This window comes from Rhinopithecus roxellana, chromosome 9 (assembly GCF_007565055.1).
Source record: "Rhinopithecus roxellana isolate Shanxi Qingling chromosome 9, ASM756505v1, whole genome shotgun sequence".
NCBI lineage: Eukaryota > Metazoa > Chordata > Mammalia > Primates > Cercopithecidae > Rhinopithecus > Rhinopithecus roxellana.
Window position 1 is genome coordinate 61,164,753 of NC_044557.1, and position 14,687 is coordinate 61,179,439.

A 14,687-nucleotide genomic window follows, 5' to 3' on the forward strand; every position below is an offset into this window, starting at 1 on the left:
ATATATAAGCTGAGTGAGGCCCTCAGAAGAAACCAACCCTGCTGATACCTTGATCTTGAATTTCTAGCCTCCAGAACTGAGAAAATAAATTTCTGTTGTTTAAGCTACTCAGTTTGTGGGACTTTGTTATGGCAGCCCCAGAAAACTGATACAGATTTTCTTATGAAACAAATGTGGCCCACTTCACAAATTACCAAATTCAAATGCCCTGAGGCATCTGAATCTAAAGGGTGCTTTAAATTCATTCATTCATTCAACACTGGAGCACCTACTATGCCCTGAACACTGCATGTTTATTTATTAAAACCCTTTGTCATATAAGCCCATTTTATTTTCTTGTCAGTAACAACCCACTTCTAATTTTGTCCATTTTCTGCTGGGCAGCTTAGTGTGGCACTTGGTTGTCTGCCACTGCTTCTCCTGATTAATGGGAAATGATCCTTGTTATGGATCTGAAATGAACAGCATCAGAGGATGTAGTTCTCAACTCTGGCTAAACACTAGAATCACCTGGGAAGTTATAAAAATATCTACACCCAGACCTACCCCTTACCCCGTTCTGATTTAGTTGGTCTTTGTGTGGAGCTCTGGCAGTGTTTCTGTAAGCTTCCCAGACAATTCTAGTGTGCAACAAAAGCTGAGCACCATTACTCGAGTTTAAAAGGGCCTTCAAGGTCACCCCCCTTTCAACTCAAAGTGCAGTTCACAAATTACCAGCACTGTCATCATCTGGAAGCTCCTTAGAAATGCAGAATCTCAGGTTCCATCCCAAACTACTATATCGGAATGCATATTTTAACAGGACTCCCCACACAATTCAGATGCACCCTAAAATTTAAGAAGCACTGTATTTCTACTAGAATCTAGATGATTCATAGAATCTAGATTATTCTAATGGGAGTTCACTGCTTCTGAATCAACTAGAACGCATGTTAAAAACTAAGCTACCTGGCTTCCTCTCAGAATCATAGAATCTCAATCTTTGGGAAAAAGTCCTAGAAATAAAAATCTTATGTGTTTTTGTGTAGCTAACCACACAAGCGTCTGCGGCTTGGGAATCACTTACCTAGGGCAATGTATATACCCTTTTCACTGCCCAACCTCTGTTTAACAACCTTCCAATTCTTTTTTGAAAATCAGAAATATAACAGAGATACAGGTTTTTATTTTTCCACCATGCATGCAAACTTACAACTATTTATACTGTTTAGGAACACAGAAAAAATTGTGTTATTAACAGGGTGTCAAATTACCAAGTACAACAACCAGTTACCAATTATTTTTGGGGAGGTTATTTTCACAGAACACAGCAACAATTTCCAAATTATTCTTCCAAAACCAGAGTTATGAGACCAGTACAAGCTGGTTACAATGCTAACGGTCACACAAGTTTCCATGTTACACAGAAAAAAAAGATTGACATTCTGCTGAAGGGTCTCAAGTACCTTATCATATCAGAATTTTTGAAAGAGTTTTACAATAGAACAGTCTCTCTCTTGTTTTGTGGATGCAAGGGAAAGGAAGCATCCCTCTCATTTCTTTTTGAGACTCCTTGTTAATTCTTAAAACACATTTCTAAGGCCCATCTCTGGAACTTCATTAGTTAACATTAAAAGTAAAAAGCAGACCTGATGTGATTATGATAGTGCACCCCATCACTATCACCATCAAAAGAGACTACCAATCTCCCAAAGTAGTCACGGTTGCATTGGCTTAGTGTCTTGGATTTTCAATAAACAATACAGATGAAAAGAGGCAGATACAGATGAAACCAGGTTGACCATAACTGATAAATGATGCAGCTAGGTGATGGACACATGGGGTCCAAGGACCATCCTCTCCACTTCTGCGCATGTCTGAAAACGTCCATAACAAAGAGCAAAAAAAAAATTAACAAAAAAAAAGCAGACTTACACAGCTCTATCTTCCCATTAGATTAAAATGGGGAAAGTGGTAAGACTTTAAAGGTAAAATGTGCAGCATATAGCACTCTTCTGCATGTACAAAGCCACACCTAGAACAAAAAAGAAAGTAACCAAAGCAACATTATTCTGTTCCTGGTTTGTCTCTGTGGCTTATAAAATCTACTGATGATAAGATTGGACAAAATTTTGGAAACACCCTCAACTAGGCATCCTATTTGTCCATAATCTCTTCAACTTTCCTTTTCCAAGCTAAGGAGGTCCCTCCCATACTCTATCACTGAGAGACAGGCATGCTCCCCCTGCGGCTTTTCAAGCCATTTCTGTCTGATTTTCCAGGCCCGCTCCGTACCGGTATCATGCCTACTCGATGGTTTTGCTCCAAATCTCCAGCCTAGCACACCCTTGCTACAACTTTAAGTCAAGGTCTCTCTTGAGGAACTTAGAATGAGGTCTCTCTAACAAAAGAGAAGGTAGGGAAAAACGGGCGTAGATACAGTCCTTCTTCCCCATCCTCAGGGATAAGAGAGGGAAAGGCCCAGCTCCGCTTTTACACCCACTGGAAATAACCTGGAGATCCAAAACAGATTCTGCCCATCCCCATCCCCATCCCCCAGGAGAAGCTTGAGATACTCCATGTTGGAGACTAAAACCCACTCCTGGGGCTATTTGAGGTAGAAGCAAAGAGAGCAAAGGACTGCTGAAAGTGGGAAAGCTGGGGGTTGAGGTCCAGATGGCCAGAGGCTACCACAAAGAAGGAAACAGCAGGAGGCACTTGAGTCTTAGGGAGTATTAAAGTCAAAACAAGAGTAAACACTAGTCTATGATATGCCTGCCTTGGGGTTTATCACTCGAGCAGATGCTAGGCATGAAACGGTTTTTCAACTTCAGAACTGTAGAGCAAGCCCAGGAGACAGGTTCAAGGTCTGCCAGCAGATCCACTTGGCCTTCTGGTTTCCTCAACTCTCTTTCAATCTAGTATATGTGCGCAGTGCCAAGTTCTCAGCTATCTCCCTAGCTGTATGTAGAAAAATGTGGTTTTTCAGTTGTTTTCTCTGTGGTACTATTTAAACAAAATAAAAAGGAATAAGGAAAAAAGGAAGGGGAAGGCGCAAGGGGAGGAAAGGAGGCTACCAGGAAAGGGAGGGAGGAAAGAAGAATGAGGGAGGAAATGAGGAATGGAGGAAGGCAGGCAAGTGAAGCATGAGTGACCTGAAGTCAAGCAAGCAGAGGCCCACAAATCAGAAATACCTCTTCCCCAGAACCCCTACTATAGCACTCCGCTCATGTCTTAGAAGGGAATAAGGGAAGTTGACAGCGGTATCTGGATTCTATATAGGCCCACTCCTCACCCTCACCTGGAGCCACAGCATAATGACGGTGAACACATGTCCACACATAACAGCCCGCCCATCAGTCTGGCAGCCAGTAGGGTTCCTGGAAAGCTGGGGAGGGTAGGTGTGTGTCTCATGCACTGGTAGGGGGCCTCAGTCCACAGGCAGTTCTTGAGGTCCCTGTTGACCAGGAAGCCAACTGGGGCTGACAGCAACCCAGACAAAATTTAATGGCTTGATAGTGACACGGCATGGGAAGATCCTGATGAGATTGAAGTTCACCAGCAGAAGGGCCCAGAAGCAAGAAGAGACACATGATGGTACAGAACACATGGCATACTGCTTCTTGCCCTTAACTTCATGCATGCCCAGCAGTTAAGTGCCATTCTGCAGAACATCAAGCAGGATGGGTCTCATGGACCACAGGCCAAAGCCAGAAATAAAGTAGGTGACATCTTAGCTGGTGACCCCAGACCCACAGAACAGTAAGTTCTGGCTGATGACTAACACCATGTGCACTGGCTTCATTCTGCAGTGGCAATGGAAACGCTTGCATAGATGACATGCATGGTCAGCATGAACACGAAGCCCAGCAAGTCACTGGCCCTGAAGGAGCAGAGCTTGAGGATGCACTGGTCGTCCTGGAGGATTACTCATGAGTGTCCATGTTAAAGACAAGTAGGAAAGGCCAGAGCCAAGAACAAGGTCCAGGCAATGTAGATAAAAGACAGCACACATCTAAAGTACGTGTGCTTAACGTATGAACAGTCCGGGTGCGATCACATAACATGTGACACTAACGTAGAAAAGCAAGAGGCTATGGGAGGCAAAAGAACATGATCATAAACGCCATATTCTTGTAACTAAAGTCCAAAGGGTCTACAGTACACAGAGGCAAACATGAAGAGAAGGCAGAGAGCCAAATATGTAGTCAACCAGGAGCAGCCCAGCAGGAGGTAGCAGGGAGACTTGTGCAGGATCAGTTGGACTGGCTCACCCCAGGCTGAGTAGTCTCCACTGGCTGCTTTCCTGGACCTTGCCTGCCTTCTTTTTCCTTTCCTTTCTCTACACGAGCCCCTTCACTCAAAAGGTAGAACTGCAGGGGATTGGGCCACAATTCTTCATTGATTATCTCCACAATCTTGTCAGACTCAATGGAGCTGTGGTTTGAAAACCAACCAAAGAAGCTACGGTTGTTTTCTGGGTTTCCCTGGCTTAGGGACTGGAGATCATGCCCTGGGAGCCACTGGATTGGAGTAGAACGAGACACCACCTGGCCAGAAGGACCACAGCCATATTCCTTGATGAGCACCTTATTTTGGAAATATGGGTTGCGATCGAAGTAGAACTTGATTTTGTAGCCCAATCTGGCAAGGCCGAGCTCTTCCACTTCCAAGCTGTTTAAGTAGCTCAGTACCTCTTTCTCTTGGCTGTTCAGAAAGGATGCTAGCTGGGGGTGGTTCTGAAATGCTTGCCCCCAGAAGCCCGGGATATTTTGGATGAGGTGGTTCCTGCGCTCCAAGTGCTGCAGTCGCAACTGCCCAAACTTCCTGGAGAGCCGAAGGTAGGCCCTGTCCGCCTGGGCGTTCATGTTCTCCAGCTTCAGCTGCACGTTCTCCAGCGTATCCATGCTGCCTTCCGTCGCTGGGGGCCCTGACCCTGCATCCCTCTCTTCCTTCTTTTCCTCCCCAGCTGAGACCGAGGTATTCTCCCCTGCCGACCCTTTCTTCTGCCTGCCACCAGCTGTGACCTGAGGCCCCCTCCCCGCGGTGCTACAGGTTTCTGGGGCCTTCTTCCCGGCAGGGCCACGCCGGTTTCCAACGCGGGGGGCATTTTTCGGCCTCCCCACGGTTCCCGCTGTTCCCACGAAGACAGTGTCTGCGGCCAGGCGCTCGGAGAGAGATGCGGCCTTTCCCGGGCCGGGCCTGGCCGCGGCCTGCCCGCGGTCCCCCGCAGCTCGGGCCCGCAGCGCGAGGCCACAGTCCAGGGGGAGCCGGCAGGCGGCCTCCTCCCCCAGGCGGAGGAGCTGCGCGGACGCAGCAGTTTCCAGGCCACCCCACCCCGCGCCAGCCTGCACCTGTGCCGCCTGGGTGTCTTCCCCGAGACTCTGGTACTGTGAAGGGTCCGGGTCGCGCGGGGCGTCGTCCGGAGCAGGGCGGACTCGGGCTTTGGCGCGGCCTTTGCCCCGGTTTTTCGCGCGGGAGGACTTTCGACCCCGACTTCGGCCGCTCATGGTGGTAGCGGAGGCGGCTTCAAAGCCACGCTGTGACCCTGCGGCTCCTCACGCCAGCTCACTGTCGGGACCGAGCGGGTCTCTCCACGGCAACCGCCGACGTCACGACCGTACAACTGTACCGTCGCGAGAGGACGGGATGCGCCCGGTGATTGGCGCCGCCGCTGCGGCTGCGCAGGAGACGACCCCCCGCGGGCGCTCCCACCCCCATCTCGCGCGGACTCGCTTTTCTTAGAGAGTTTCTCTGATATGCTCCCGGGGGCGGGGGGTGCTGCGCTGCCCTTTCATATCTTCCCCGCGGTCTCATCGTGCCCTCAGGGTCTCGCTGAACAAGGCAACGCTAAGAGCCATCACCACCTGTCCACCATCACCTGTTTTCTAAATTAAACATCTTCAGCTCCTCCAGTTATCTCTTGTGACATCTGTCATGAAGAAAGTGCTCGGGTCTGTGTCTCTCTTTGAACACCTTTGCTGAGGGATTTGCTCTGGTACCTTAATTCCAGAGAACGTAAAGGTGGATGCTCTAATGCCAGGCGTCAAAGCGATTTGGTAGGTAGTGGGATGGTAGTAGAAATTACAAAAATAATAGCAACTCGTATTTCGTATCATTTGTGCCAGGCACTTTACTAGGTGCTTTAAATGCATTATCTCAATTTACAAAGGACATGTTGGTATCATTCCCATTTTCCAGATAAGAAAACTGCAGCTCAGAGACACCCGGGCGCATTCCCCAGGTTACACAGTAAGGGATGGAAGCACAATTCAAACTCAAGCCCATGGGACTCTATCCTATGCCTTATATTTCGAAATGGCAAGTCCTTCCAGATTTGTTCCACTGTCAGTTACTGGGCTGGCTCTTAAGAAGTCAGCCTTGCTCCTTAACAAACAGGCTTCCATGGACCACCTGACCACCTCTTCTGCCTGGGAACATTACCCAAGTCCCCTAGCTGCCTCAGTTTACAGAACTGAGGTATAGGTACCTATCACTAGGTATAGGATCAGGAGTGAAGACCTGTATTAGAGCTCCTGTCATTGGAGTAAGACAATAATGTGGTCAGAGGTGAAATTATTATTCAGGGAGCAGATCGAGGTTCAGAAGCAGAGCCTCCACGTGGCACTCCAGAAGCCCTAGAAACTTCTTACACTGTGCATGGAAACAGCCAGACAACCTCCCTCGTAGTCCCGGAGGCAGCTCTGGACCACGCTCTTACTAGCGAGGTAATAGGACCATGAATAGTGAGGGGATGCGTGGCTAATGTAAAAATATAAAGAAAAACCTTTTGAGGTGGTCTTTTCAGGCTCAAAAGGAACAAAAAGGCCCTTGTAACCAGCTGGTGGAGAGATAAGCCAAAAAGCCCCTGGGACCTCATTACTCAAAGTGTGGTTGTGGACCAGCAGCCTGATATAACCTGAAAGCTTGTTAAAGATGCAGAATCTCAGGTCTTTCCCCGGACCTACTAAGTCAGAATTTGAATTTAACAAGATCCTGGGTGATTTGTGTATACCCCTAAGTTTAAGGAGACAATTTAAAGAGGAATTATTTTTATACAGATGGCCCTATTTTAAGCCAGCCTAATACAAGTGATCTCTCATTTTCTGAAAAGCTCTAGAATAGCCTGCAAGGCACTGTATGATCTGGCAAGTCCCCTACCTGCCACTACATGAGTTACCTCTCTGACCTCATCTTCTCTCTCCTCTCTCCCACCTCCAGCTACAGCGGCCTTGCTGTCTTAAACTCACTAGGTAAACTCCGGCCTCAGAGCCTTCGCACTGGCTCTTCCTTCTGCCTTAAATGCTCTTTCCTAATGTGGTCGGTGGTCTTGGGCTGCTGCCTTCACACTTTGCTTAAATGTCACCTTTTCAATGACCATCCTATTTAGAATTGCCACCCACCCCATCCCTTTTACCCTTCTCTACATTTTCTTTATTCCAACACACTATACCAATTATTTATTATGCTTCTTAACTCTCTCTTCTCTCTAGAATGTCAGCTCCATAAGGGAAGAGATTTTTGTTTTGTTCACTGATGTATCCTCGGTGCCTGCAACAGTGTCTGACATATCAAGAGCACTTAATAAATACTTGTTGAAAGAAAGACCCAATCAGAGCAGAGTTTTCAAAAATGGATTTGTCAATGATTGTCTGAAGTTCAGAATAGCTCCCCTTTTCCCACAGAAGCAACGCTATGGATGCTGTGTTCTCAGATCAACTCATGGAAAACTACTAAACTCATAATTTAGCCAAAAAATTCTATTTTGTTAGAGCACCATTCGGGGACAGTCTGTAAGTAAAAATTTAGAGTGACAAATTTAAAAATTAAGTTGGGAGAATTAATATTTGACTAAAAGGGATTAATTAGTGCAAGGATTATCTTAAATTCTTATTGAAAGCCCTTTCATAATAATTTCTTCCCAAGGCCTTCTGTGATCACCCCAGACCACAATAAGCAGCCTTGTCCTTGATCTCACAGAGCACTTGTTAACTGTAGTATTCATTTGGCAGTGGGGCACACCCTATTTTGTACCAGTTATTTTACAAAATTACTTTTAAAGCTGGATAATCACAGCCTGAAACTCTCCATAAATCTCAGAAAAAAATTTAAAAATCAGCTGATGCATTTGCCAACCCTCTGTAGACTTGACATTGATGGGTTGGCCCACTTCTTAGAACACTCACAGATCAACCTATCTCTGTTGTCAAGAGTCTTAATCCAGCGTCAGCATCTGCATCATGTAGCAGTCACCAATGGCTAAACCACTGCAGGATTAACACAGGGCTGGGCCATTGCAATGTGTTTATTATACAATCTGCCTTGAACGTTTTTTCATCATGTCAAAGAGATAAGCATCAGATGAAGCGAAATAAATGTGAGACCAACACCTTTTATAAAAATGCCCCTTTGCTCTAAGTCACCAGTTCCTCATGGCTTTTGTATTTAAAAGTTTGGTCTGTGCTGCTGAACTGGACTGTGTGTTTTCTTCTTAGGTATTAATATTTAACTTTATGTGGAACTGTAGTTTGTGTTCCTAATTGGATAGTAAACTATGTAAGTGTGTCTTTTTACTTTTTACTTTTATCTCTCAGGGCACCTAGCATGGGGCCTTGCACATACCAGTAATTATAATGAAAGTTTACATTTATTTCATACTTTATGTAGTGCTATGCCTTAACTCATTTAATCTCTGCAATCACCCCATGGGGCAGGTGCAATTATTGTTCTCGTCTTGGAGAGGAGGTTACTGCCACACAAAATGGTTCAGGAACTTGCCCAAGGTCACACAGCTAATAAACGTTTTTTGCCAAAGCGATCTGACTTCAGCACCATGCTCTTAATTTATAATACATGATGTAAAATTATGGCTTAAGAGATTAAAACTCTCTCTCTAGTGGGTAAAAATACCTTTTAATGTTAAAAAATGTATATTAAAAATATATATACACACATATGTAGATACATACGTATACACATAATACATACATCTATCAGTTATGAGTCATTTATTTATGGGGTATACAATATACCTGGCATAGCAATACTCAACATAAATTTAGTTTCAACAGCCCATGATGAGAACGAAGCATCTCTATTTGCACTGCATTTATCATAAGCATCCTGTTAATATCATGAAAGAAATGCAAGTTTACTGTCATGAATTCAGAGATCCAGGAGTGTTGTGAACTTCTTCCAATATCTGCAGGCTTAAGTTCATGGTAATATAAGCATTTAATTGATTATTTCTAATGTAATATTTCTTTATTAGCAAATATTTATTAGAAATTCATGAAATATTTTTCAAACGTTTATGTGTATTATGTCTATATGTATGTATATGCATATGTGTTTGTGTGTATGTGATTCAAAGTATTAGAACAAAGAGTCTTCACTTTTGTTCTCTGCATATTGTGCTTTCTCTATTCCTTTTGATATCTGTTTTCTTTGAATCATAGAAATTTACAAGCTGGGAAAAAGACATTCGTCATCCAGCCTATTCCCCAGCCAAGGGAAAAACATTCCCCATCATTTCTCTTGTAGAGCTTTAGGATCCCAGACTTGACATTTTTAGCCACAGGACTTTTCTATTCTTCCCCAAGGAGATAGTTTAAGTCTATTAGATAGCAGTGAGTATTGCTTACTGTGTGGGATTTTGCCAGCCAACCCTCCCAGATCACTAAAGGGCATGGAAAAGAAGGCAGTGTCCTAAGAAATATTTTCATAGTCAAGGAGGGAGGGAGAGAAAAATCTGCCTCTTATGATAAATTTCAAGACTATTTGCACTTAACGTCTTGAGAAATTTGCCTAGCTTCTTCCCAGTTCCTCGCCAAAGAGCAAAATTTTATGGTAGACCACCTAAGTTATTTCAGTTCATATCCTGTAGGTAGCTATAAAATATTTTAAAATATTCCCTGATGTATTCTTTCTTCTTGGCATTTCGTTTTTATCCTGCAACATCTTAACCATTAAAAAAGATCTTAGGCTAAGGCTTTTGTTCTAGAAAAGGGAAAAAAGACAAAGAACCCAGCAAGCAGAATTTCAGCAAGTCAAATTCTTCACTTTGAATTTCAAAATTGGCTCTTGAGAGGGTAAGACACGATAGCATGGAAAGAGAAAAATATATATTTGATATATATTTGAAGAGCTAAATGTGCGCATGCAAACACACACTGCCTCTACTCTCACTATGTGTGTGTGTGTGTATTTAGCTCTCCAAAGATAAGTCCTGGAGCACTAACAGCATAGAGTTTATAACATTAACCATAGAAGAGGAAAAACGTATGATATACAAACCATTGCTTTGCTACACAAAGAGGAGATAAGAACCTTTTCTGGTCTGGGGTCAAGGAACTTGGAAAAGATTCAGAGAGTGAATAGTTGGTGTAGAGTCTTGAGAAATGCTTCTCACAGTGACCACAGTGACTGCCACATGAGTCAGTACCCTTGGAGCATCGGTAAAGACCACCTTCTCTGGACAAGACAGAGGTATGACAATAGGGAGAATTAGTTCCCACCTTGACAATTGAAACTCAGACAAGAAAGGGCTTTTCTCAGAGGGCTCCACACCATCAAAGGGCAGCCAAGACAGTATAAAAGTATGTACAGGGTAACAAAGTTCTGAAATGGCCTCTCTCATCCTCTATGCACCCCACTCCCAATCTTTTGCAATCCCAGAATGAAGTGAAAGGGCAGCCATATGTTCCTCAGGCTTGCTAAGAGAGGTCCAGAGGTTGGGTAAGAGCAGATGGAATTCAACTGGGTTTTGCAAGGTAGGTACAGAAGTTGCAGAGTAAAAGGCTTGGTCATCAGATACCATGGGGATGTGCCGCATCAACAGACACAATAAAAGTAGAGGCAGATCCCAAAGATTAGGCAAGGCCAGCTAAGCTTCAGCAGAGGCCAGCAAAGACAGAAGATGAAACCTTTTCACCAGTTATGAGATGGATAACCCTTGGCCCCTAAGAAGATGGAGAAAAGAAATGGGGAACACCCTAAATGAGTACATATTTGCCTCAAAGAAACTAGAATTTCAAGTAGTAAGTTACCAAGTTACCTGAATTGCCATGGTTAAATTCATCTGGATGTTATAAATTGTGATAACTATAAAAAATTATACTCAGTACAATAGTATTTTCTGGGCCAGACCCAGTATCTAATGGATGTAGCCATACGACACTAAAGCTGAAGAAACACAAGAAACAAGTGACTTTAAAACTCCCTAGAAAATAAGTCATATTAATAATTTTAGAAAATAGCAAAAGGTATTAAAAGAAGACTTCATAAAATATGATTGCAAAAATTCAAGAAATCCATGATACTCGAAATATGAGCATTTTTTACTACAGTTAAGAGTAACTTCAAAAGCAAAACTGAGTGCTCTCCAAGAAAGTCTTTCATTCATTGCTTATGAGTTAAATTTAGAACTGTGGGTACACTCCATTTATTGCAGTTACTACTTTTAGTACATAATTTAGGTAATTTATCATACACTTAAATTCTTCTCCAGTTGGGTTACATAAGCAAGCCTTTTGCCTCCAACCAGACCAGAAGCTTCAGGTTGCAGAAACTGAACTTGCTTTATATGTAAGCTGCACAGTGCCTTCTCCCTGAATTACTGCTCCAAAGCCATTCCTGCACCAAACAAACCTCATCAATTTCCAAACCAAAAACAAGTTGTTCTCAGTCAACACCACCACGTGTTTTCTATTGCAGAAAACAGCAGGGATGCAAGGTCTTTCTCTTCCCTACCATCTCTTTTTATGCCACTCAATAATGCTGATACCGTATTTGTTTATATCTTTACTGTTATACATACATACAGACACACTCTTAACTTCCTTACCCCTCTTTTTTTCTCCAAATACAACACATCAATTACTAGTGTAGAAATATACTAAAGAAAAAAGTGAAGTTGCAAATTTTTCACTTGGAAGATTGAGGAGAAAAGATCCCAACAGGACCTGGATACGCCAGATGTCGTTGAGAAACAGCAAGATAGAAAACACAAACTGGAATCATATCCACCTCATGTACTCTAAAGTCCTGGATGGTTTTGAGAGTGATGAAGGCAAACTGCTTCAGAGAATGGCCAGGACCTGCATGGAGTTAGGGTCCTGGGGTAAGGTCGGGGAGTTAGATAACCTGGGACATCTCAGACACCAGCCAAGCAGCTTTGGTGGCAAGAGAAACCAATTAGAAGACCCTCCCCCAACTTTATCAAACAAGTCATCGTTTCCATGGAGCTAGGAGTTTGTACCTAGGACATAAGAGAAATGAACAAAGATAAAATAAAGTTGAATTTAAAATGAATGGGCAAGCATTGTGTTCAATCATATGTGTAATCAATTAGTGTCCATACATATGGGGTTTCATTGTTCCAATTTATTTTACCTGGGCTAATTTAATTGAAGATACTCCTTGGCTTCTGGAATGCCCACTTTAGCTATTTATTCTGTATTTGTATAACACTTGGTAGCAATAAGACATTTTTAAAAGCACTTAAAAATGAATATTCAAGAAGAAGGACAAAGGAAAATTAAGGGCTGGGAAATCCAGAAAAGAACAAAACAAAGTACTCAAATGCATTCAATTTTATTGTGTTTGATATACTTGCTAAAAGCAGGCCACAGATTGGACTCTGACCTTTTATCCAGCAGTGCAAAGACAGAAATCAGATGTGGTATAACATTTATAATGTTTGTAATATTAAGAAAGAAAGGAAAAGACAGATTCTCAGGGAAAACACATTTATTTACAATACTTAACCCAGAGAGGAATGTCAAGATTGAAAGTCCCAGTAGAATCCTGACACTGCATCCAGCACTCTGGGCCCTTCCTGTGGCACTTGCCTTAGGCTGGTGAGCAGGACAGAGAGCCACTTCATACAAGCAGTTCCATGGTGGTTTAGGTCCAAAACTAAAATGACTCAATCCAAGGAAACAGTTTGTATAATTTAGAGGAGACAGAGGACATATATCTCAAAGTCAGCCTCTGCAAACACTGCCTTCTTCGATTGACATTATTCTCCCTGACAAGTGCCTGGAGCCTGGGTATTGTCTGTGGTAGACAACATCACATGAGGAATGAACTGTGCTGAATTTCATTCTGTTTCCTGCACCAAATGGGTACAGAGTTTTCCTGAGAGCCATGCCATCCGTTGCTTTTACAAATGTTTTCCCACTTCAAGTCCTCCCCACCTCACATTCAGACTAAGCTAGTTCTCAGTGGAGTAGAACGTTTTTCCTCTCAGAGTGACTCTGTGCCTTGGTTTCTCCATAATGTCAGAGGTGGTTGTTCAGGTCAGGGTTCAGGTACAGGGTCATGCAGGTGGTGGAATAAATAAAGTGATCCCCCAATGCAGTCCTCAGGAAGTCACAGGGGGTGGGAAGGAGTGCGGGTTATGCCTCTTCTCAGGCTGACGGTTGCCACTCAACTCCAACTGATTGTTGCCATGAAGAACTCTGCATTTTTATGTGAAATTTCTTACTTTTTAAAATCCCAAGAGAGCCAAATGAAATAATTCTGCTTGTGGGCTCCATGGTGCAACGCCTGTTCCATTCTCACATTCTTTAAAAACTAAGTTTTCCAGTGAAAGCATGAACAAATGTCCAGAAATTATTTTAATTCCCCTAAAGAACAGAGATTTTTGTTCCTGTCACTCCAGAGAAGCTTTTGAAAATAAATAGCGGTAATATGATTCAAGGTAGGACTCCGCCTTGTGTTGTTAAAGCAAGGAAGGAATTGATGGCAACTGGAAGACAGCTTTTACAAGTAAGGGATATTTTTGTCAAGCAAGATTTTTATTCGTTTTCATTTTAAAAATCAAAGATGATGATTGTGTGGGGTTTTTTATTTTTATTTTTTCCTTTTTTTTTGAGATGAAATTTTGCTCTGTTGCCCAGGCTGGAGTGCAGTGGCATGATGTCAGTTCACTGCAACCTCTGCCTCCCTGGCTCAAGAGATTCTCCTGCCTCAGCCTCCCAAGTAGCTGGGATTACAGGCAACCCCCCCGCCCCCACCATGCCCTGCTAATTTTTTTTGTGTGTGTTTTCAGTAGAGATAGAGTTTCACTATGTTGGCCAGGCTGGTCTTGAACTCCTGACCTCAAGTGATCCACCTGCCTTGGCCTCTCAGAGTGCTGGGATTACAGACATGAACCACCGTGTCTGGCCTTATTTTTTACTTTTATAGAGACAGAGTCTTGCTTTATTGCCCAGGCTGGTCTCTGACTCCCAGGTTCAAGCAATCCTCCTGCCTCATCCTCCCAAACTGTGGAGATTGCAGAAATGAGCCCATGCTTACCCGTGATTATTTTTAATTGGTTTTATTTTTTCATGCATAGGGTTCTGTGCTACCTCTGTTTTCTTTTTCTTTCTTGCTTTTTTTTTTTTTTCTTTTGAGATGGAGTCTCACTGTCGCCCAGGCTGGAGTGTGATGGCGCGATCTTGGCTCACTGCGACCTCCGCTTCCCAAGTTCAAGCGATCTTTGTGTCTCAGCCTCCTGAGTAAGTGGGATTACATGCGCCCACCAACATGCCCAGCTAATTTTTTTTATTTTTTTGTAGAGAGAGGGTTTCACCATGTTGGCCAGGCTGGTCTTAAACACCTGACCTCAGGTAATCCGCCTGCCTTGGCCTCCCAAAGTGCTGGAATTACAGGCGTGAGCCACCATGCCCGACTGTTTTCTTAAATATGTAGTTTAGACT

General features: G+C 43.5%; 1 protein-coding gene and 1 long non-coding RNA gene across 4 annotated transcripts in view; both read right to left on the minus strand.

Annotated features, from left to right (window-relative positions):
* TSPYL5 (TSPY like 5) overlaps window positions 1–5,611 on the minus strand; it is a 28,096-nt gene extending 22,485 nt beyond the window's left edge. The window contains exons 1-2 of one of the 3 annotated variants that reach the window (XM_030937693.1): window positions 3,281–5,611; window positions 1,146–1,856 (exon numbers count right to left, since the gene is read on the minus strand). In XM_030937693.1, the coding sequence (XP_030793553.1) occupies window positions 4,236–5,489 (1,254 nt within the window). In that variant the 5' untranslated portion in view covers window positions 5,490–5,611 and the 3' untranslated portion in view covers window positions 1,146–1,856; window positions 3,281–4,235. Of the gene's footprint in view, window positions 1–1,145; window positions 2,015–3,280 lie in introns of those variants that run through there. The other 2 variants (XM_010385632.2, XM_030937694.1) reach the window with 2 other exon arrangements.
* The window catches only part of LOC115899642, a 475,756-nt gene that overhangs the window by 315,704 nt on the left and 145,365 nt on the right, over window positions 1–14,687 (minus strand). The gene's annotated exons all lie outside the window — the stretch shown is intronic.